Source organism: Littorina saxatilis, linkage group LG12, assembly GCF_037325665.1.
Source record: "Littorina saxatilis isolate snail1 linkage group LG12, US_GU_Lsax_2.0, whole genome shotgun sequence".
Classification (NCBI taxonomy): domain Eukaryota; kingdom Metazoa; phylum Mollusca; class Gastropoda; order Littorinimorpha; family Littorinidae; genus Littorina; species Littorina saxatilis.
Window position 1 is genome coordinate 42463047 of NC_090256.1, and position 23722 is coordinate 42486768.

At 43.4% G+C, this 23722-nt stretch overlaps 1 protein-coding gene and 1 long non-coding RNA gene across 2 annotated transcripts; one reads left to right on the forward strand and one right to left on the reverse strand.

Moving 5' to 3' along the window:
* Positions 1-613: 613 nt before the first annotated feature.
* LOC138983100 (calcitonin receptor-like) lies at positions 614-8374 on the forward strand. Its single transcript, XM_070356508.1, has 7 exons — positions 614-629; positions 1081-1141; positions 1574-1640; positions 5145-5227; positions 5740-5872; positions 6455-6496; positions 6929-8374. Exons 1-7 carry the CDS (start codon positions 614-616, stop codon positions 7181-7183), a joined length of 657 nt encoding a protein of 218 aa, XP_070212609.1. The 3' UTR covers positions 7184-8374.
* Positions 8375-12890: 4516 nt separating this feature from the next.
* Positions 12891-19302, reverse strand: LOC138981983 (uncharacterized). Its single transcript, XR_011460751.1, has 3 exons — positions 19166-19302; positions 17691-17732; positions 12891-16178 (listed from the first exon to the last, which is right to left on the reverse strand). It is a non-coding gene; the product is annotated as an uncharacterized lncRNA (long non-coding RNA).
* Positions 19303-23722: the final 4420 nt, after the last annotated feature.

Here is a 23722-nt window from a genome sequence, read left to right on the forward strand (position 1 = left end):
CTCTCTCTCTCTCTCTCTCTCTCTCTCTCTCTCTCTCCCTCACTCTCTCTTTGCGTAGCACGCGAAGGGGGCAGAAGTTAGGGAGAAATGATTTGCCTGCTTCTTACAATTTGTCTTCCGCCCCCCGAGACTGGCATTGTTGTTCTTGTTGGCGAAAGCAGTTTTTCTCACACAATAAAAATAGGATAGTCCCTTTGAGAAGAGGGGGAGATAATTGGGATGGGAGTCGAAATTTTGTGCATTTTATGCCTTAGCCGAGGACCAAGGGCAGGAGGTTTTCTCGCGCTGTCAGTGACCGAAGAGCGTCTGTGTTTTGCAAACGTTGGCATTTCTGATTTGTTAGTAAATGATATGTTTTTGTGTGTGTTTGAAGCCGCTGACACCGCGACGTAATTGTTCTTGTTTTTAAAAGGACAATGCCATGTTTGAGTCTTGCGTCTTGAGTACTTACGATCGTATGGCTCGTGCATGTATACTTGCTTAAGAAATTGTCATTCGGAGTGAAAAGTACGACGGAGAGTGCACAACCGAGTACTGAAATCAATATAAATCCATGTTATGTGGGAAGTGTATAATCTAGCATTGTGATACACACCTGAACACAGAGTTGAGAATGCACGAATGCCAGGGTTTGTCTGGGGTGTGAAAGAGTGAAAACCCTTGCTTTTGCTCAGACCAATATTGACATGTGGTTCATGTACTGTAACACGTGTTTGAGACACACTCTTTACCTAGTAACTGGCCTGTCATGTCACGTGGGAAAGTGTCCCTACGTGACATTATTTACCACGTGACATTATTTACCACGTGACATTATAGGCCAGGCACTAACGTGCACATGAACCACATATAAATATTTGTCCGAGCAAACCCAAGGTAATCATTCATTAATAACCCGTACAAACCCTACAAGAGTTATTTCTGAAAATCGTCTATTAATTGCTTCAAACAAGACGTGGACACAGTAACTAAGTAGTGCTTTGAGTTGTTATATTTCTGGCTCAACTTGATTTGTTTCCGCATAGATGTTGTGGTACTTGATTGGCTGGAAGAGATGACGTAGGGTTCTGTCTTTTGCAGGTGCGTCACTGCTGCCTATCACCGCTTACATTGCCGTCAGGGTCTGGCTCCAGCATGACAGGTATTTAGTGTGTGTGTGTGTGTGTGTGTGTGTGTGTGTGTGTGTGTGTGTGGTTGTGTGCGTGCGCGCGTGCGTGTGTGTGTGTTTGTGTGCGCCCATATATGTGCGTACGCGCGCGTATGTCTATATGTATGTGTCAGTGCGTGCGTGCGTGTGTGTGTTGAGTTGCCTTATGATTGAAGTGATTTCTCCGTCGACTATTACAATAAACTCCTCTTTTATGTTGATACAGTTCATTTAACAATAACAGCAACATTGGAGTTCATACATGCGATACCACAGAGAGTGTAGTTACATGCTCCCACTACACTCTCCGATATGTTGCATGCAGCCAGTCGCGTGCAACAAAAGTTGTACAGTGTATCTAGCCATTGAGCTCCCTTCCCTAGACTTGTAAACAATAAGTAATATCGTGTTTGTGTTTATCATCAGCTGCTGGGTCCAACACGCAGGGCACTACGAGTGGATTCTGTATGGACCACAGCTGCTTTGCATTGTGGTAAGTTAGAAATAAAGTCATCGTCGTTGATGTCGTCGTCACCATCATTACCATCTTCAGCATCCACGTCGTCATCCCCACAACCATCATCATCATCATCAACATCAACATCATCATCATCAACATCAAAATCATCATGATCGATGTCCTCGTCATCCCGTCCATCGTCGTCATCATCATCATTTCGCCATCAACATTATCCTTACATCACCACCACCACCGTCATAATCAACATCATCGTGGTTGTCATTATTATCCTTAATGTAGGAAGGGAGGGTTGTAATCGCAAGAACTTATTTTTCATCTCTCTCTTTTTCTCTCTTCACCCTCTCCCTTCACTGCCCGACTCCCTCTCCTATCCTCTCTCTCTCTCTCTCTCTCTCTCTCTCTCTCTCTCTCTTTTTCCATCTCTGCCACCCCCCTCCTCCCTCTCCAACCTCTCTATTCACTGCCTTACTCCACTCCCCTCTCTCTCTCTCTTTCTTTCTTTCTCTCTCTCTTTCTCTCTCTCTCTCCCCCTCTCTCTCTCTCTTTCTCTCTCTCTTCCTCCCTCTCTCTTTCTCTCTCTCCATCTCTGCCACCCCCGTCCTCCCTCTCCAACCTCTCTATTCACTGCCCTACTCCCTCTACCCCCCCCCTCTCTCTCTCTCCATCTCTCCTACCCCCGTCCTCCCTCTCCAACCTCTCTATTCACTGCCCTACTCCCTCTCCCCCCCCCCTCTCTCTCTCTCCATCTCTCCTACCCCCGTCCTCCCTCTCCAACCTCTCTATTCACTGCCCTACTCCCTCTACCCCCCCTCTCTCTCTCTCCATCTCTCCTACCCCCGTCCTCCCTCTCCAACCTCTCTATTCACTGCCCTACTCCCTCCCCCCCCTCTCTCTCTCTCCATCTCTCCTACCCCCGTCCTCCCTCTCCAACCTCTCTATTCACTGCCCTACTCCCTCTCCCCCCCTCTCTCTCTCTCTCCATCTCTCCTACCCCCGTCCTCCCTCTCCAACCTCTCTATTCACTGCCCTACTCCCTCTCCCCCCCCTCTCTCTCTCTCTCCAACTCTCCTACCCCCGTCCTCCCTCTCCAACCTCTCTATTCACTGCCCTACTCCCTCCCCCCCTCTCTCTCTCTCCATCTCTCCTACCCCCGTCCTCCCTTTCCAACCTCTCTATTCACTGCCCTACTCCCTCTCCCCCTCCCTCTCTCTCTCTCTCCATCTCTCCTACCCCCGTCCTCCCTCTCCAACCTCTCTATTCACTGCCCTACTCCCTCCCCCCCCCTCTCTCTCTCTCCATCTCTCCTACCCCCGTCCTCCCTTTCCAACCTCTCTATTCACTGCCCTACTCCCTCTCCCCCCCCTCTCTCTCTCTCTCCATCTCTCCTACCCCCGTCCTCCCTCACCAACCTCTCTATTCACTGCCCTACTCCCTCTCCCCCCCCCTCTCTCTCTCTCTCCATCTCTCCTTCCCCCGTCCTCCCTCTCCAACCTCTCTATTCACTGCCCTACTCCCTCTCCCCCCCCCTCTCTCTCTCTCCATCTCTCCTACCCCCGTCCTCCCTCTCCAACCTCTCTATTCACTGCCCTACTCCCTCTACTGGCACGGTTGGCCTAGTGGTAAGGCGTCCGCCCCGTGATCGGGAGGTCGTGGGTTCGAACCCCGGCCGGGTCACACCTGAGACTTTAAAATTGGCAATCTAGTGGCTGCTCCGCCTGGCGTCTGGCATTATGGGGTTAGTGCTAGGACTGGTTGGTCCGGTGTCAGAATAATGTGACTGGGTGAGACATGAAGCCTGTGCTGCGACTTCTGTCTTGTGTGTGGCGCATATGTCAAAGCAGCACCGCCCTGATATGGCCCTTCGTGGTCGGCTGGGCGTTAAGCAAACAAACAAACAAACAAACCCTAGTCCCTCTCCCCCCCCTCTCTCTCTCCATCTCTCCTACCCCCGTCCTCCCTTTCCAACCTCTCTATTCACTGCCCTACTCCCTCTCCCTCCCCTCTCTCTCTCCATCTCTCCTACCCCCATCCCCACCCCCCTTTCCCACCACCAACACCACCACGCGTTTGTTCATTGGCATAGAGTAATCTCTTTTAAGCTTGCACTTTGAATCGCGGGGTGAATATAAAATGCTGCATCATCATGTGGCGTGCGCGTAAGTGTTCTTATCCAAAAATCAATCCGTTTGGGGGGGGGGGGGGGGGGGGGGAGCGAAAACTCAGGACAGAATGACACAAAAGAAGATTGCTTGACATTTGCCGCATTATATATTATTATGTATTGCCTGCTTCGTCTTATTGGCATCTCACTCGGGGAACGCTGAAGTTTGTTTTCCTCGTAAGACCTTACGATGACGACAGTGTTGCATTGTTGCTGTGGGAGTGTTTAAAGGCACACTCCTTCCCGTGAAAACAGTTCGACTTACCAACTCAGATCTGGACTGGCTTTTACATGGATAAGCCAATCCCTCCTCTTGGTCATATCCTAAAAACGAACAGCCTGGGGGCTCTCTGTGCACAGAAGGACGTTGTTGCATGACATACTAATTTCTGTGAAAATCACTGGTGTTATTTTCAGAAATAATATCGTAAACATACAAAATCCCAACTGGCCATATCGAGCAGTCAGGATGTGGATTTTTGGTATGTGTCCAAGTGGTGGGATGGTCTTAATCCACGTCAACCCCCCACCCTCCCACCCCCCCCCCCGCCCCCCCGCGGGTTAGGGGGAAGAATTTGCCCGATGCTCCCCAGCATGTCGTAAGAGGCGACTAACGGATTCTGTTTCTCCTTTTACCCTTGTTAAGTGTTTCTTGTATAGAATATAGTCAATTTTTGTAAAGATTTTAGTCAAGCAGTATGTAAGAAATGTTAAGTCCTTTGTACTGGAAACTTGCATTCTCCCAGTAAGGTAATATATTGTACTACGTTGCAAGCCCCTGGAGCACATTTTTGCTTTTGTGAACAAGAAACAATTGACAAGTGGCTCTATCCCATCTCCCCCCTTTCCCCGTCGCGAGATAACCTTCGTGGTTGAAAACGACGTTAAACACCAAATAAAGAAAGAAAGAATCCACGTAAGAGCCTGGCCACATCTCAGACGGTGATCCCCACTGTTTTCACGAGACGGACTATGGATTGAAGGTTAAGATAAGAGGAAATGTCCGTTCTGTTTTAGTAGCTACGGGGAAAACAATTTTACGCGAAGGGTTTGAAGTCCAATCCACGGGATTAAGGAACGTGGAATTCATTCAATTCAGCAGAAAACCTCTGCCGAAATGTCCACTAAATTATACAGCGAGAGGCGCCTTTCTCTCACTTCTAAGATAATGTAATCATTACGGCTGGTGTAGGTTGGCAGTGCGAGAGTTTAAGTTGCGAAATAGCGACGGGGAAGGGAGTTTTTCTGTTGCGTTTAAAAAAAAAAAAAATACAATGACTTTAATTTCATCCTTGCATTTGCATTCAACAGTTATTACTTTGAACTTTTCTTATTTTGTGTGTGTGCTTTTTCAGGCCAACGTGTTTTTCTTCGTCAGCATCCTGCGTATTCTGATGTCAGAGCTTCAGTCCCATCCAAACGAACCCAGCAATTTTCGGTGAGTTGTGTCTGCAAATTCCACATTCAAAACACGTTTTTGTCTTCGTCAAACAGGTTTTTGAGTGGTTGAAGCACTTTATATGTGTCTGTAAAATGTCAGCAATTCCAGTGCGCAAGTATTTTATTTCAACTCCTGCGAAGTGAGACCTTCTTGCATCAATTTTGTTTGGCTGCAACAAAAACAAAGACAGTGTACAATCTTCAAACATTGCCCAAACAAAGCGTTTGAAATTTGAATAATAACTGAAAGTTCAAACGGTAATTTTAAGGCACATGAAATTATGGTATGAATAGAGTAGGGTGACAGGATAAATTAGAGACCCCCCGGAAATCAGAGCTTTTCACGTCATAAGGAGGGAGTCTTAAAATGGAGGTATATTTACAGAGGTTATGAACAAAACATCTGAAAAAGCAAGATCTTAAAAGGGAGGAGGTCTTAAAATGGGGGTCGGGGGGGGGGGGGGGGGGTCTTTAAAGGGTGTTTCCACTGTTTCCGTGTGTGCTTTGCAGTCGGGCCCTGAAGGCGACGATCCTGCTGGTGCCACTGTTCGGCCTGCAACTGTTCCTCGTGGCCTACAGTCCGGGCCCCCCCTTGTCTCACCTGGTCTACGAGGTCACCGCCAAGGCCGTTAGCTGTCTGCAGGTAAATATGGTGATGGGTGTTGAGGGGGTGGGCGGGTGTGTGTATGTGGAGGAGGGGGGGGGGGGGGGGCTTGACTGACCATAGTCTGTGTGGTGACCACTAAGGCCGTTATCTGTCTTTTGGTAAATCTGGTGATGGGTGTTGAGGGGGTGGACAGGTGTGTGGAGGGGGGGGGGGGAGCTTGACTGACCATAGTCTGTGTGGTGACCACTAAGGCAGTTAGCTGTCTGCAGGTACATATGGTGATGGGTGTTGAGGGGGTGGGCGGGTGTGTGTGTGAGCGTGTGTGTGCGTGTGTGTGTGTGTGTGTGTGTGTGTGTGTGTGTGTGTGTGTGTGTGTGTGTTCATTTAGTTACATGTTGTAATGTTGGTTTCCTTCGTAGAAACTATTAGTTCATTAATACTTATAGAATTGAAAAACATCTACTATCTAGTTAATCTGTTTTCAACATTTGGTGTGGGGGTTTTCTTCAGAAATTATTCGCATCATCCGCAGAAGAAATATTCCGTTGTTAGTATCTTGATATGTCACCAATCCTATTTTATCGTTGGCTATATTCATGTTTTTGTGTTGTGTTTCAGGGAGCGTTTGTTGCCATCATCTTCTGTTTCTGCAATGGAGAGGTAGGTGTACATCTCCTTGATTGCAGTCTCAGATTTAGTAGGTGCAGGAGCCATTTGACTGCTCTTCAACAACATTGGAATTCCAAACCCAAAATCCGTGGCCCCCCAAGGGATAAGGATAAAGGATAACTAAGATTGTATATAGTCCTGTGAGGTTCCCCTCGTGGAAATTCGGGCTATTTTCTCTCCCGGGTAAGGGAGCTGCCATACAGAACGACACAAATAATTTTTTCCTTCTTCCCGATACGGGAAAACATTCAAATGTGATACATTTTAATCCCCCTTTAGACTAGCAGTCTTTAGTACAAGTATTTTAGCTGTAAAATAAACACGCTATAAATCAACAAAGACAACTATGCACTGAGTATCTGTACTGTGTTTGTATGTCTCTGTGGGAAAAACAATGACCCAAATAACTCATTTCTCCTCCAGGTTCAAGGGCAGATACGAGACACATTCAGCAGCCGGTGTCGCATGTTTCCCAACAACTTTGACCTTCGTAGCGTTACCATGTCCAACAATGTCACCACCATGGACTTCACCAGGGGAAGCTACTCTATGCGCAAGTCCTCAGGCCGCAATACTTCGGCTTCCAACAGTTTGGAGGGCATGGATATCAACAACACACACTACATAGCTCTCAACGCCTGGGTGCAAGCTCGGTCGCCCGACACCAACACAGACTGATAGATGCCGACAATACGTACAGTGTTCTAGATGATCGAACGTGTAGCAAAGACATGTAGGTGTACGTGTAGATATTGCGTCACCCGTGACTCACTTTTTTCTTCAATGTTCCAAATGCATACGTTGTTATGCTCCGACCAAGACTGCAGATCTTAGCAAACGCGTGACGTAAAAACTAGATTTGATGACGTTACCCGTACACGTTCCCGTACACAACCTGAAAAGTGCTGATCTTGCTAATGTCAGTTTGCTCTTGACATACGATACCAATTTTATTTTTTAAACCAAGACCCTCTCTTTTTGACCTTCTCTTTCGAATTAAAATCTCTTACATCAAAAGCCAACCAAAGTTCGAAAAGACGTCATAACGTGAAAAATTGCGCCATGTAGAAGTCCTGTCATTTCTTCTGCAAGACAAAGAACTACGATAACCTAATTTGTCTTGGTGACTGGAACATCCCAGCAGTCAACGCCACGCTGTGCATATATCGGTATCGTATATCATTAAGCTTCAGGAATCGGCGTATTGTACATATTTGGACACACGCCTTAAAGCTGTGGTCTATTTATGACTTTCCGGGGCTACGAGGTTGAAAAATAGGGATACAATCATGTACAGAATTCTGTACAGCAAAGTACACTACCCGAAACCCCACATATACGGCGTGTATGACCTTGAGAGCTTCAGTCAACGCTTGAATTTTGCAGGGATAACATCCGGTTTGCTCCCTCAAGACTGATCATATGTTATCTTCAAGAGAGATCAAGGGGAAAAAATAAACGCCCCGGCGAAGATTCGAACTCTCGACCTCTCCACCTCTCGACTTCGTGTCTCATGTCCTAACCACTAGGCTACTGTGCCAATTGCAAAAAAGAAGGAAAAACATTGATATGAATTCATGTTATGTTATTCTTGAAGCAGCATGATTTATATCTCTATCCGCCCATTGTTCAGAAGTGAATACATGTATAACTATTTCTTAGATGTCTGGTTTCAACTGCACAGAGCTTTGGAGAGATTCAATTACTGTTCTTGTCATTTTCTTGCATGTTGTAAATAGAGATATCGCAGCTATTTGCATGGCGCGAATGTCGTGTAGCATGACGGTGTAAACATGTACTGCGCTTCCGTAAAACATGTTTGCAAATAAAGGCAAATTTTAATGTCAATTTTTACGTTTTTGCAACGCATGAATGAGGGCCCCAAAGGGTTTAAAATCGTGATCGTGATTGTGATTGGCGTTTTTGACCTTTCTGTGACCGTGATTGCCGAAATTTCCATTTCTGTGATCGTGATGGGACTTTGCCGTGATCCGTGATGACAAAAAAATCAAGTCTCGTGATCGTGATCGTCATTTGTTTTCGTGATCGTGATGGGCATCATTGCAAAGCATTTTATTTTCAACGTACATTTTTCACAGCTGTATCACTCTATGATCCTCTATTCGTCAAGATGTTTGTGATCGTGAAAACAAAAATCAAGGTAACTGTAATCGTGAAAGCTAAAATTTCCCTTCCCGTGATCGTGATGATACCCCCCCTTTGGGGCCCTCATGAATGGTAATTCAAGCATAGAATGATATAAAATTATCATTTTTTTAATCTTTGACAACACTGGTGAAGTGGCCTTGCGGTTAAGACATCGGCCCCGACATTTCGAGGCCACGAGGCCTTGAGTTCGAATCCCTGCCAAGTCGTTTATTTTTTCTGCTCGATCCTTCTTGACAAATATGCTCAGCTCTGCGAGAGCAAACCGGATGTTACCACTGCAAAATTCAAGCGTTGACTGAAGCTCTTAAGGTCATGCGTATACACGCCGTATAGGTGGGGTTTCGGGTAGTGTTTGCTGTACAGAAATCTGCACATGATTTTGTCCCAATTTTTCAACCTCGTAGCCGCGGAAAGTCATAAATAGACCACAGCTTTAAAGATACGTTTCCTTTCCGAATATCGCCCCTGCAGGTGACCATAGATTCGTCCAGGTTTGTGAAAAAGACAAGATCATCCATCAACTCCCTTCTTGTGTCAACAGTCAAGAAGGTCTCGTCCATGGGATAAGAGCACTCATCCACTATGACATATACGAGAAATCAAGTGTCTATACACCTGCTTCTTTGTGCAGAGTGGAATCCTTTTCTGGAATTAAGATACGATTATAAAATACGATTTAAAAAACGTTCATGACCATTTTTCATTAATCATAAACAGGGATAATGATCTTTTGGCACAACATCCCATCACTAACGATTGATTTCGCAGATTCTCACTTAAAAAGTTACCCCCCGCGGGTTAGGGGGAAGAATTTACCCGATGCTCCCCAGCATGTCGTAAGAGGCGACTAACATATTCTGTTTCTCCTTTTACCCTTGTTAAGTGTTTCTTGTTTAGAATAAAGTCAATTTTTGTAAAGATTGTCAAGCAGTATGTAAGAAATGTTAAGTCCTTTGTACTGGAAACTTGCATTCTCCCAGTAAGGTTATATGAAGTCTTATATCGCGCGCGTATCTCCAGACTCGGACTCAAGGCGCAGGGATCTATATTGTACTACGTTGCAAGCCCCTGGCGCAAATTTTTGATTAGTGCTTTTGTGAACAAGAAACAATTGACAAGTGGCTCTATACCATCTCCCCCCCCCCCCCCCCCCCTTTCCCCGTCGCGATATAACCTTCGTGGTTGAAAACGACGTTGAACACCAAAGAAAGAAAGAAAGAAAGAATTTAAAACGTTAATTTAGCGAAACTGTTCAAAGCTGCACAGACAACAGCCGGGCTGTTGATTGCTGCTATGTGTTTATGGATGCTCTTTGCCCACGCAAAATATTGGAAACATCTGCGATTGTGAACACGTTCATTTCCACCGGAAGGGGTTTCTCCAAAGCAGCACTGCAAGAGATGAGCCTATGTACAGATTTGGACGCACGCTGTTACACGGTCGAACGCTGGTTTTACACACATTTTTATTCCTGTATCCTAGTGTTCTTTCCATGCGTCGTTTGTGAATCGCCTTGACTGCCACTCTACGTATGAGATACGTGTGTTATTTTTGCCATGATGTAAAAACCTATACTCTGACAAAGGAAGCAATCATGTCGCGCGCTGTATATGCCCTTTGAAGCGCAGCAAGAGGATTGCCTCCCTTGGAGACCATTTTCTCACATGTGGTCTAATTATCATGCCGTGCATGTTATGATTTTATATTCAATGTTTAGCTTCATTATCCCGGAAGTCAAGAGGTACGCCTTTGCATCCCCAGCCCCTCAGTCGTCAAAACCCTGTCCGGTCACGCCATTGTGAAGACTACCAGGGGAAGCCGCTCTTCGCCCGGCCCTCAGGCTGCAAACAGTCGTCCGTTTCTCGCAAGAAAGCAAGCAAAGCTAGGACCTAGGTGCTTGCTAGACGAGTGGTCGACATCGCCCATGAAACGATTTTGTGCTAGCTAGACGCAAATTCGGTACGATTGGTTGACCTATAGGCATCTCGCTGCTAGAAGCGACGGTCAACGTAAATCTTAATTGGCACGCGACACATACACAGGAACATACAGAAACACACAAACAAATACAGTTACATGCAGACACACAATAACGAACATAGAATCACTGAGACTGTCAAAACCATAAGCACACACACACACACACACACACACACACAAACACACACACACACATACACACACATACATACACACACACACACACACACACAGAACTTTACACACACACGCAGAGAATAACTTTATCATGGAGAACACGGAGCAAGATGGAATAAAGTGTCACTCACAAAAATATAAAAGCATTTAGTCAAGCTGTCGGCATCAAAGTAAAAGATTAACACTAAAAAACAGTCATCGCCGAGACTATATTAAGATAGTTTCGACTAACCAGACCCAGAGACCGAGACGGGTCACGCTCGTCTCCGCGTAGCGTGCGAACCCAGTACTTACTTAACCGATTTTCTCTAATTCTGAGCACATTTTTAGTGTAAACATGACATATGTATATATATACGACTTGTGTCTGTGTGTCTGTGTGTCTGTCCGCGATGCACGGCCAAAGTTCTCGGTCGATCTTTTTCAAATTTGGAGACCGTATTCAGCTACACCCCGGACACAACCTCATCGATGAGATATTTCAACACGTGCTCTCAGCGCGCAGCGCTGAACCGATTTTGGTTTTTCTGTAGATCCACTATATCCATTCCCAGTAACTCTTCCTTATCTTCTCCAGTGTTTTGTTTTGCGCGTTTATCTCCCTTCCTTCGTGTGGCGTCAATCCATATTCCCGTTACTACGTTACTATTTTTAGAAGGTCACTGCACGTTACTATTTTTAGATCTCCCTTCCTTCGTGTGGCGTCAATCCATATTCCCGTTACTACGTTACTATTTTAAGAAGGTCACTGCACGTTACTATTTTTAGATCTCCCTTCCTTCGTTTACACCCGGCAAAGCCGGGTCCCAGGCGCAGCCTGGTATTCGGCTCTACTTCTTCCCGGCGAAGCCGGTACCCGGCGAAGCGGGTAATCATCTAGTATGTATATATTTCTGAATTCAGGAGAAATTGAGGAATACGATTCAATCATTTTCAAATCTGTTAGTAAAAATTCGATTTTAATGACAACTTTAATGAGCAAACTTATTTACTACTAGATGAATACCCGCTTCGCCGGGTACGGCTGCGCCGGGAAGAAGTCGAGCTGAATACCCGGCTGCGCCGGGGACCCTGCTATGCCGGGTGTACGCCGGCTTTGCCGGCGCACCGCACGGAGGAAGGGAGATAAACGCGGCTGTAAACACTGGAGAAGATAAGGAAGAGTTACTGGGAATGGATCCAGAGAAAAACCAAAATCGGTTCAGCGCTGCGCGCTGAGAGCACGTGTTTAAATATCTCATCGATGAGGTTGTGTCCGGGGTGTAGCTGAATACGGTCTCCAAATTTGAAAAAGATCGACCGAGAACTTTGGCCATGCATCGCGAACAGACACACAGACACAAGTCGTATATATATATAGATAGATGTTTTACGCTGCCAAGCTGAAATTCAAGACCATTGTCCGGACTTCGTCGAAGATTTCTTGACCAAAATTTCAATCAAATTGATTGAAAAATTAGGGCGTGACAGTGCTGCCTCAACTTTCAAAAAAAGTCGGATATGACGTCATCAAAGACATTTATCGAAAAAATGAAAAAAACAAATCTGGGGATATCATTCCCAGGAACTCTCATGTGAAATTTCATGAAGATCGGTCCAGTAGTTTTCTCTGAATCGCTCTACACACACACACACACACACACACACACACACACACACACACACACACACACACACACACACACACACACACACACACACACATACACACACACACACACACACACACACGTAAATCATATAGATGTACAAACACTGACGAACACACGTGAAGTAATGCACTTTATTTATATCAATAAATGCAAACAAAACGCACACAATAATGATCGATACTGACAAATCAGCATTGTTGTGTGTTGTTCACCTGCGTACAGTTTTTTCTTTCGCAAATTAATGATTTTAAGCTTTGAAATGTGTAACTTACTGTTCAATGACCATGGCCATGTTGACAAACGTCAATGCAGACAACAATAACAACACTGAACATGTCTGAATCTGTGTGTGTGTGTGTGTGTGTGTGTGTGTGTGTGTGTGTGTGTGTGTGGGTGTGTGGTGTGTGTGTGTGTGGGTGTGTTTGTGTGTCTTCCGATTTTGGATCGTCCATCTCTTACTCCCTCCTCCCCTCCGTTGTTTTTATTTTCACTTGTGTTTCCTTTGTCGTAGCCTGCTTCCTGGTTTGCCTTTGTTTGATATTGTTTGATCTTGATTTCCCGAATTGATTTGTTCGGTTTCTTCACAATAGACGAATTCCAGAAATAACTTTGCCGGGTTTATATGTGCTGTGTAAGAGGTACTGCTCTTGGAACAAAATGAGGCACGCTTTCCCGCATGACATTATAGGCCAATCACTGGCGCACGGTCTGTCTCCATATGTGGACAAGGTCTACGTGTCGAGAGACAGCCTATTTGTTTTGTCACTTTTCTTCGCACTCCCTTGCATCTGTTTTCAACAATTTTTTATTTTTTCCTCAAGGGCTGCACTTTTAATGGAAGCCACAAAAATAGATTAATTCGCTGAAAACACAGTCCCCATATGGGGAGACATGTGGCAGTTGTCGTGATGTGCCACTGTGGCTTGTTTCGTTGTTTTGTTTGTTTTTGTATTAAGTATTTGAGTGTGTGAAGTTCATTAACGCTTGGCACAGAACATCTTCTTTTGTTAGATGAGCATGGTGTTTGATTGTCTGGAAATAAACTGTAAAACATAGTATGTGGGGGAACTCTTCGTTAAGACAATGATGATATACTGTTTATCTTTGAGAAAGAATAAAAGATCGTTATTGTCGACGTAGATCTTCCTTATGTTGTTGTTGTTGTTGAAAAAACAGACCTGCACAGCGCGTGTCTTGTCTAAGACACAGATACCTGCAGAGGTTAAAGATAACAATGATGTACTGTCGTTCTTAAACAAGTCAATGCCGACGAAGATCTTAACCATGTATTTTGTTCAAGACGCTGACTTACCTCATCGGCATCTTGCAAGCGAGTTTCATCAACGATGTTGAGATAAGTTCATTATTTGTATCATAAGTGTTTGTCTGTCTGTCTGCTTAAAAGACGACTGGGTCGACGTATTGTAAATTTAACGTTTTATTTTGTCAATAATTAAACGTTCTAATAACCTACACATTCTTGTTTTTTGTTTTTTTTCAATGTGTTTATGTTTTTCTGGAGACTCAGAACACCACAGAGTGCACACAAACATTATGAAGCAAACACATGTTTTTATTGTTTTCTGAGTGTACTTTAATTATTATGCGCAATGACCAACCACGTATATACTCTGTTTGTGCACAGATGACCTATTTTTCGATTACACCGACATTCCACCGCTGTACGAAGTGTGCATGCTGTTGGCATAATTATTAGTTATCTGTCATGATCCATTTTGTTTATGAGAGAGTAGTACAAAATGCTACAAGCAAAAGTTGCATTGTGATTTTTTTCAGTTGAACACCCGTGTTTACAATGTGTGCTACGTTTGCTAGTAGAATAATGTACTATTTTACACTATTGTTCAAAACTGGTTAGAAAAAAATGTGTGTTCAAAGGTGGAACGTACACGTCAGAGTGTTGTCTCTCAGGTGTTGCAGGGTTGGGTGTCAGAAACTGTATCAGTGTGAACATGAAGTACTTTTTGAATGATGTTGATTCGTTTGTTACCTCTCATGATCCGCTTTCATGACAAACATTGTACCAGAGCTGCATGCTTTGTAGGGTAAGATGCCAACAATTGTATTAGCACGAAGATGAAGTACATGTCGCAGAAATACGACTACCATCGAGATTGCGCAAAAAGCTTATGACCTGCAAAGATTCACACTTATTTTGTCGAAAAAGTGATGTCGCAAACGCGGTCCACTGATATGGTGTTTCACAACAAACGACTGAAAATCAAGAAAAAAGAAAGCGTGAAGAAAAATATAAGATTAAAAGCGAGACAAAAAACTCACGACATTATTACATGTGTCCAATACTGATTTGTTGTTCCCACACACACATCACCTTTTACGTTAGTATGTAGGTCTCTCCAAGATTATATAATATATTGTATGTGATAGGGTGACGCAGTAATCCCCCTTGTCACAGCTATAGTAAGTTGATCTGCATTGATGAAGTAGTCTCCCTGCCAAGGCGTGAGCTGTTAATAGTAGCTTAACGTTTTTGGCACGTTAGAAGACAGCACACCAGTGAGATTTAGAGTAGCTAGCTGTTTGTTATTAGGTCTGCTGCCTGCTGTTGTCGCTTGGTATACTATTGGGAACCATGCGTGCCCATAGCAGCTTGTGTAGGGCTATTACGTTAGCTCTAAAATCTCATCCCTGTATGACTGGCTTTGACTCCAAAGGTGAATGTTGTGCTTCGTGCACTCGGCTACATGTGCGTAAAGCCAACATTTCTTCCAAAGTCTGTACAGTTGGCCAGTTCTGCTTTAATCAAAGGGTCATCCTCGCAGGCAGTTTGCCAAGACTACACAAAACTAGACCATCGGTTAAAACTGTATCACTGAGTCAGTTGACCGATTCCCTGTCAAAGCGACTGATCATTTCGAACGGTAACACTTCCTTGACCGATAACCGGAGTCACTGACAGTCGGTCAGAGCGACCAGTCATATCATATTGTAGAGCTTCTTTGTTCGATGGCCAAAGTCATTTGGCCGATTCAAAGCCAAAACGACCGGCAATAACATACGTGACAGCTTCAATGGCCGAATCCAAGTCAAAACAGACTGGTCAAATCAAATGTCAGGGCATCTCTGGCCGGTGGCCCACATCTAGCCGAAACCGATCCCCAAACTTGAAGTTCAGCAGTCCTTTGCTCAAAGTCTACGAAAGACACATTTTACGTACATGTGTATTGTACGAAGAAGACGTTGGTGAGACATCTGCCTGTCTGAGAGCTTGAGTGATAAGGCCGTCTGTCGGAAGATGTTTGAGGAAGGGCGAAGCCGTTTGATAGTTGCCAGAGCTGTTTGAAATCTGCTGCGGCGGAAGCTCATGCGTTTTATATAACCGATCGGCTCAGTCTTCACTGTCGTAGATTGGGTTTATCTTTTAGTTTGCAAACAAACAAAAAAACAAAACAAAAAAACCCGACACCTCACTCTCATCATACAAAGTTTTCATCTGCGTCCCCGTTGGAACCACGGTGAGATTTCTCCTGCGTTGTCACGGCAACGTACTGACCTCGAGGCGTCCCCGGTGACCTTGACATGACCCCGTTGTGACCTGTGACCCCGCGTTCCGTCATGACGTAGGTGTGGGAGGAGAGACCTTTGAGCTCGTGACCTTTGCGCGAGAAGCAGACACGACATCGTGTCCTCAGCTGGTTTAAGTGAGACAGGACCTGTGGACAATGAAAAAGAAACAAAACACCAATATCATTTTCAGTCGGACGGAGCAAGAAGATAACATTTTCACGACAGTTGAAATCATTATGTAGGCCTATTCATGTATTTACTTGTTCAGCAATTCCCTCATATATTAATTCAGTCGCTATTGTATTCCTTAATTGCTTAATTTATTCAACCAACAATTCGACTGCTTGCTATCCTTTACAGAAAAAGGTTAAGTAGACTGGCTCAAAAAAGAACAAAAGAAAAAGAAAAGCAAAAGCAAACATCATATTGACAACAAGAAGAATCACATGTCAGATGACAGTAACACGATTTGGTTTTTTCAGCGTGGATGTGGGACCACCACCGCATGCCCCTCTTAAAAAAAACTTCCACGCTTCCGACCTAATTTCTGGAAGGTATTGGTTTATTTTACATTGTTCCTCAACCCTATATGTAAATCATATGCCGTCCCTAATTCCAACAAACCTGGGTAACAAAAATATATAATCGCATAACTATGATGTCATGCCCAAATGCAAACTAGCTCAGTTCTAAAACTAAAGGCTGAACAAACACAAACAACAACAACAACAACAACAAACAACAAACAACAACAACAACAACAACAACAACAAAACAACAACAACAACAACAACAAAACAACAACTGCTCCTACTCGTTTAAGACAATAAAACAAACACAAACGGACAAACAAACGGTCAAATAAAAATCGAAAAAAAGAAAAAAAAAAGGAAGTGATGTCTTATCTCCGAGTCGACTTTTAACATTGGATAAAACTACTGCTATGTCTTTGCTGAATGCAAATCATATCAAATGGACATAAGCTTCTTACATTACATAGAAAGAAGATGCACAAAACACGAATTTTTTATCTCCTAAATGAGTTCCCAGAATATCAGTTTCATGACAAAAAAGAACAGTTAGGAAAGTTTCGGAAAAAAACACATTGTAGCCCTAGATTTGATAAAGTTCACCCACACACACACACACACACACACACACACACACACACACACACACACACACAAACACAAAGGGAGAGAGAGGGTTGATGGGGAGGGAGGAAAGTTAGAGGCCTACATAAATCTGGAACATATAGGGGCATAAGTATCAACTTGCAACAACAAAAAAGAAGAAATAAACACACACACAAAATCCAAAAGACCAAAACAAGAGAAAGTCAAACAAATACAACATTCTAAGGAAAATGTAAAACAAAGAAAACAGATAATAATAAAGTTAAAAAAAACAAAGGAATACTGTACTCACCAATACAAGAACGAGACAAGACGGTACGAATTTTCGCTTATGGAAGCTTCATCAGGAAAAACAAGAACACAAAAGACAACAAAAAGCAGACGCAACACGGAACGAACAAGGTTTGAAAGAAATTTTTTTAATAATAATAATACAATCTAAAAAGCAAATTAGAAAGATAGCAAAGGGAAGAAAGATAGGAAGAGAAATAAATTGAGAAGGACAGATACCTCTTCACATACCTCCTTGTTCAGAAAGCAAAAGATTAGCGCTACCAACGCACCCTGTGGAGAAAATGAAAAAGTTTTGTCAGTCATGTTAATGGTGATCCAGTTGTGTGTGTGTGTGTGTGTGTGTGTGTGTGTGTGTGTGTGTGTGTGTGTGTGTGTGTGTGTGTGTGTGTGTGTGTGTGTGTGTGTGTGTGAATACGAGTAAACTTTATTGTCATGAAACGTAGTGTTTATAAGATACGGGAAGATAAACAACAAAATGATTTCATTGTTTCTTTTTTTGGAAGCAATTATATACAAATTCTCCCAATTTAGTTTGTACATTGTCTTCTTGCAAAAGTTGACTGTGTGTGTGTGTGTGTGTGTGTGTGTGTGTGTGTGTGTGTGTGTGTGTGTGTGTGTGTGTGTGTGTGTGTGTGTGTGTGTGTGTGTGTGTGTGTTATGTCATTTGTTGATTACCAAGAGATTTGTTTCCAAAAGTTAAATATCGTACCATGTGTTGGTGAAATCTATTTATAGATAAACCCACTTGTCTCCCAATGAACCCTTTTATTCAAAGTACCATATAAGGAGGACACTTTTTACAATAATTTCTTTTAAATGTCAACCTTATTCACTGAATTATGAAGAAGCATTTTACAAAGATGCATCTTACATTAATAAGTGAAAGTGTTTGAACCTATGTGTCATAAGTTTGACCAGGAACCAACTTGTACGGTTATACACGTGTGTGCATGCGAGTTGATATTACGGGGTTTTTTTCTGAGAAAGAAGCATTATTTCTTTTAAAGAGATTTAGTATATAATAATGTATTGATGTTGGGTTGGATGTTTTTGTACAAATCTATTTGATATTATGTTATATATTTGAAATGGACATGTGAACCAAATTACACACTATCTTTCTAAAAATCAACATGTAATAGTGGGATTAACAACTGTAATTAAGACATCAACATATATTCTTGACTACACGAAGTTTCCCCATACATATTTATTATGTTCAGAAAATCTGGATGTTGGCAAAATTATTTCGCAAGTGTATATTACCCTTCATTCTCGAAATGACACCAAATAAATATTTGATGTTTCATTGCGTGTGCATTTTTTTGGTATCCTTCGTGTTCATAAAGAGTTAGCATAAACATTCATTGACCCCATGACTGCCACAAGACGTATCAGGTACGTATTTTGCTGTAAAGAAAAAAAAAACCATCAATACTCTGACAAGAGAAACAACCGCTGTATATTGCCCATTGCACAACAAGACGATTGCCTCCCCTGGATTACATTTTCTCAGTTTTAGTATGATGGTCGTATTTTGTATTCTGCGGTATTTTATTGAGAATCTTGAAGGAATAAGGCAGAGCGCTGTTTAGAGATCTGTGCGCTTACTTCCCATTATTTATCAGATTTCATTTCATTGGTTTCTTCCGAGGTACACTTTTTTAACCACAGTCAATGACATTAAAGGCAGACAGGAGTACCTGTGAGTGCTTGACGACGGAAGCGATGACCTCATAGATGCGAGTGACCTTGACACTGGCTCCGTGCGGCCAGTAGATGACCAGGAAAAGCTGAAGTCCGAACAGTGGGACCAGTACTGACGTGGCCTTGAGCGCGCGTCTGCAAACACACACAGTATGGGAAGATATGAATGTTTGAGTGGACAGAGCGGGTTCAGTTTGCACACATAACTACAAGCTACGCGCACGTGCACACAATAAAAGTTAATACATAGGTTGATGGACACACGCGCTTACACACTGTTACTCAGAGACAAACCGGCACGGTTGGCCTAGTGGTAAGGCGTCCGCCCCGTGATCGGGAGGTCGTGGTTTCGAACCCCGGCCAGGTCATACCTAAGACTTTAAAATTGGAAATATAGTGGCTGCTCCGCCGCTGGCGTCTGGCATTATGGGGTTAGTGCTAGGACTGGTTGGTCCGGTGTCAGAATAATGTGACTGGGTGAGACATGAAGCCTGTGCTGCGACTTCTGTCTTGTGTGTGGCGCACGTTATATGTCAAAGCAGCACCGCCCTAATATGGCCCTTCGTGGTTTGTTTGTTTGTTTGTATGTTTGTTTGCTTAACGCCCAGCCGACCACGAAGGGTCATACTCAGGGCGGTGCCTTTCGTGGTCGGCTGGGCGTTAAGCAAACCGAAACAAACTCAGAGACAAAGTAGGAGAGAGAGAGAGAGAGAGAGAGAGAGAGAGAGAGAGAGAGAGAGAGAGAGAGAGAGAGAGAGAGAGAGAGAGAGAGAGAGAGAGAGAGAGAGAGAGAGAGAGAGAGAGAGAGAGAGAGAGAGTCACAGTTTACTGTATGATTGTGTTGTGGCAAGGACTAGCTGAAGGAAAGTAACATATGGACCAAACGCTATCATTCTTCTGTAATACAGTTTTCGAGTTCGAGTTGGAGTTTACTGTACCCCAAGCCCCCTGTCAAGAAGTTAACTTGTTGTGAAGTGAGAACATCACAGTCGGGGGATTGAGTACACAGCACTCCATAACACAATGGTGTGCTGACTTTGCCGACACTTCGATTCATTACCACGCGTTTCCGGAGCAAACTCACGCCGTCTGTCTCAGGCAAGAGGGCGGTACAAAACACACACACGCACAAAAGCACGCACGCACGCACCCACTGACAAGCACACACGCAAGCACTCACACCCACACACCCACAAACATGCAAGCACGCACGCACGCACACAGGCACGCACACAGGCACGCACACACTCACAAGCACGTCAAACACACACACACACACACACACTCGCACACACACACACACACACACACACACACACACACACACACACACACACACACACACACACACACACACACACATACACACACGCACTGCATTTTTTCACCAAGACCGCATACTCGTAGTTTCGTTAGTCCACCGCTCGTGGCAAAGGTAGTGAAATCGACAAGCCAGAATAGTGCGGTAATGGTCGCGCTGAGCAGGATAACACGCTTTTCTGTATCTCTATTTTTTTTAGCCTACTGAGTTTGTTTTTAATTCAAACATATCATATCTATAGTTTTTGGAATTAGGGACCGACAAGGAATAAGATGAAATTGTTTCTAAATCGATTTCGGACAATTAATTTTAATCATAATTTTGATATTTTTAATTTTCAGAGCTTGTTTGTAATCCAAATATAACATATGTATATGTTTTTGGAATCAGAAAATGACGAAGAATAAGATGAAATTGTTTTTGGATCGTTTAAGAATTTATTTTTTTTAATGACAAGTTTCCCATTTTTAATGACCAAATTCATTAATTATTTTTTAAGCCACCAAGCTGAAATGTAATACCGAAGTCCGGCCTTCGTCGAAGATTGTTTTGCCAAAATTTCAATCAATTTGATTGAAAAATGAGGGTGTGACAGTGCCGCCTCAACTTTTACAAAATGCCGAATATGACGTCATCAAAGGTATTTATCGAAAAAAAACCAAAAAACCTCCGAGGATATCATTCCCAGGAATTCTTATGTCAAATTTCATAAAGATCGGTCCAGTAGTTTAGTCTGAATCGCTCTCTACACACACAGACACAGACACAGACACAGACACACACACACACACACACACACACACACACACACACACACACACACACACACACACACACACACACATACACCACGACCCTCGTCTCGATTCCCCCTCTATGTTAAAACATTTAGTCAAAAATTGACTAAATGTAAAAAGGAGAGAACAGACAACCAGCAACAAGTACAGCGTTATCAAGGAAAGACAATTTGCACCGGGCAACCGAGACCGCACCCTATCAAAATCTCACCCCGAGACGATGACGAATGAAACTGGATGTGATAAGAAACTGATTAGCGAGAAGTGTCGAGGCAAGCACAGACTAATCAATTATGGCTTCACAATGTTGTTGATATTCGCGGGCTGGTAACTGACCCTTGTACGTCAACCATGATTACTAACAAATATATATATTTTTTTTTTCCTGACACTGACATTTTGAAATCTTTCTGTAAGCTCAATCTATGATTGCTTTTGACAACATCGGCCCACATAACCTTTTGGACTGCAACGGTTGGTGTAAAGGTGTTTCTGCTTTTCTTTTTCAACACATGCTATCAAATAATCATCTCAACGCCCATGGGTGATTGGGCCAAAAAAAAAAAAAATAGGTCTGTTTACGGTAACCCGACCGACCCTAGTTTTTAGGCCCGACCCTAATCTTTTTTTTGGATCGTCTGAAAAAAAACAAAAAAAACCCGCATCCAAAATAGAGCTGTTTGCGCTCAAACAGCAGACGACAGAAGGGAGGTAAGCTCAAAGTACTGTTTATAGTTATGTTGGGCAAAAACAGGGATTGATGAGAAGAAATGAACTGTGAAACATCATAGAGAGGGGAGAAAAAAAAGAAAAAAATGGAAAAAAAAATAAATAAAAAAAGCCGACCTACCGACCCTATTTTTTTTACCCTATGTTACCGTAAACAGACCTATTTTTTTTTTGGCCTTGTATCTTTCTTTTTGAAAACTTGGCTCTTGCGTCTTTATAAATAGCCCTACGCAATCAGGTTAATGCTGTGTGTTAGAGCATTCAATAACAAACAAAAACAACACCAAGTTAGTAATTCTGGGTACGAACAAACTTAACCTTAGTCTCCATGTTTCAGAATTTCTCTTGCTGCAAAATACCCGTTCTCTTCTTGTTTGTCTATTCGTTGTCCACCCGTCTGTCTCTCTCAGTCTCTCGTACAACCCAAAATCCAGTCTTCATCTTACTGTATTTTTTCTGTTTTTACTTCTTGTTCTATGTGTTGATTTTAAGTTGCCTTGCTTCCGGACGGTCAAGTCCACTTTGTTCACCTGCAAATTATTTTCTCCCCCTCGTACATACACATTGTGTTTGATGCAATAAAAATTCGCCTTCGCCTTCTCTCTCTGATAATGAATGTGTGTCTGCCTGTATGTATGCTTTCTCTCTCTCTCTCTCTCTCTCTCTCTCTCTCTCTCTCTCTCTCTCTCTCTCTCTCTCTCTCTCTCTCTCTCTCTCTCTCTCTAAATACATTCAATGTACCCACCTGTAGCTACTGGGTTCATTGGGGTGAGAGGTCAGCTGGGTCAGTAGAATTCTCAGGATGGACATTAGGAAGAGCAGGTTGACCTGAAACAACAGAAACAACAGAAACAAAAGATCCTGTAATCCATGTTAGAGTTCGGTGGGTTATAGAAACACAAAGATACCAGCATGCCTCCGCCGAAATCGCCGTATGGCTGCCCAACGGCGAGGTAAAAAACCGGCCATAGCAAGCCTACATGTAGGCCTAAAACCCACTCGTGCAAAAAACACAAGTGTACGAGAGTTTCAGCCCATGAACGAAGAAGAAGGAGAAGAACATGTGTCCAGGGTCGAGGTGCACGAGAACTTTACCAACCGGTCGGGACCCAGCATTGGTTGAAATTCAGATTTCTTGTGATTTCAACGAATCAGACCCCGCGGTTATTTCTCTCCTGTTTGGGTGGCACCCACTGTCGCTTCGTGCACTTTAGCACTGGTGTTGGCGTGGTCTTATCCCATGTAAAACCCTGGCCACACCTGAGTGAGTCAAACCGATAACACGAAAAGGCCTGTTGTTAACCCGTGATTTGTAACAAATGTTTTACAAATCACGTAAATGCGCCCAATATTTTCTTGTCATCTCCAAAGTCAAGGGATCTGTAAGATTTTTTAATTTAAAATTTTTTTTTTATTACTTTATTGTCCCATCGCTGGGAAATTCGGGTCGCTTCCTCCCAGTGGAAAGCTAGCAGCAACAGAGTCGCGCTACCCCAAAGTCAAGGGATCTATTAGATTGTTTTATATATTTTTTCATTACTTAATTGTCCCATCGCAGGGAAATCCGGGTCGATTTCTCCCAGTGAAAAGCTAGCAGCAACAGAGTCGCGCTACCCCAAAGTCAAGGGATCTATTAGATTTGTTTCTCCATTACTTTATTGTCCCATCGCAGGGAAATAAGGGTCGCTTCCTCCCAGTGGAAAGCT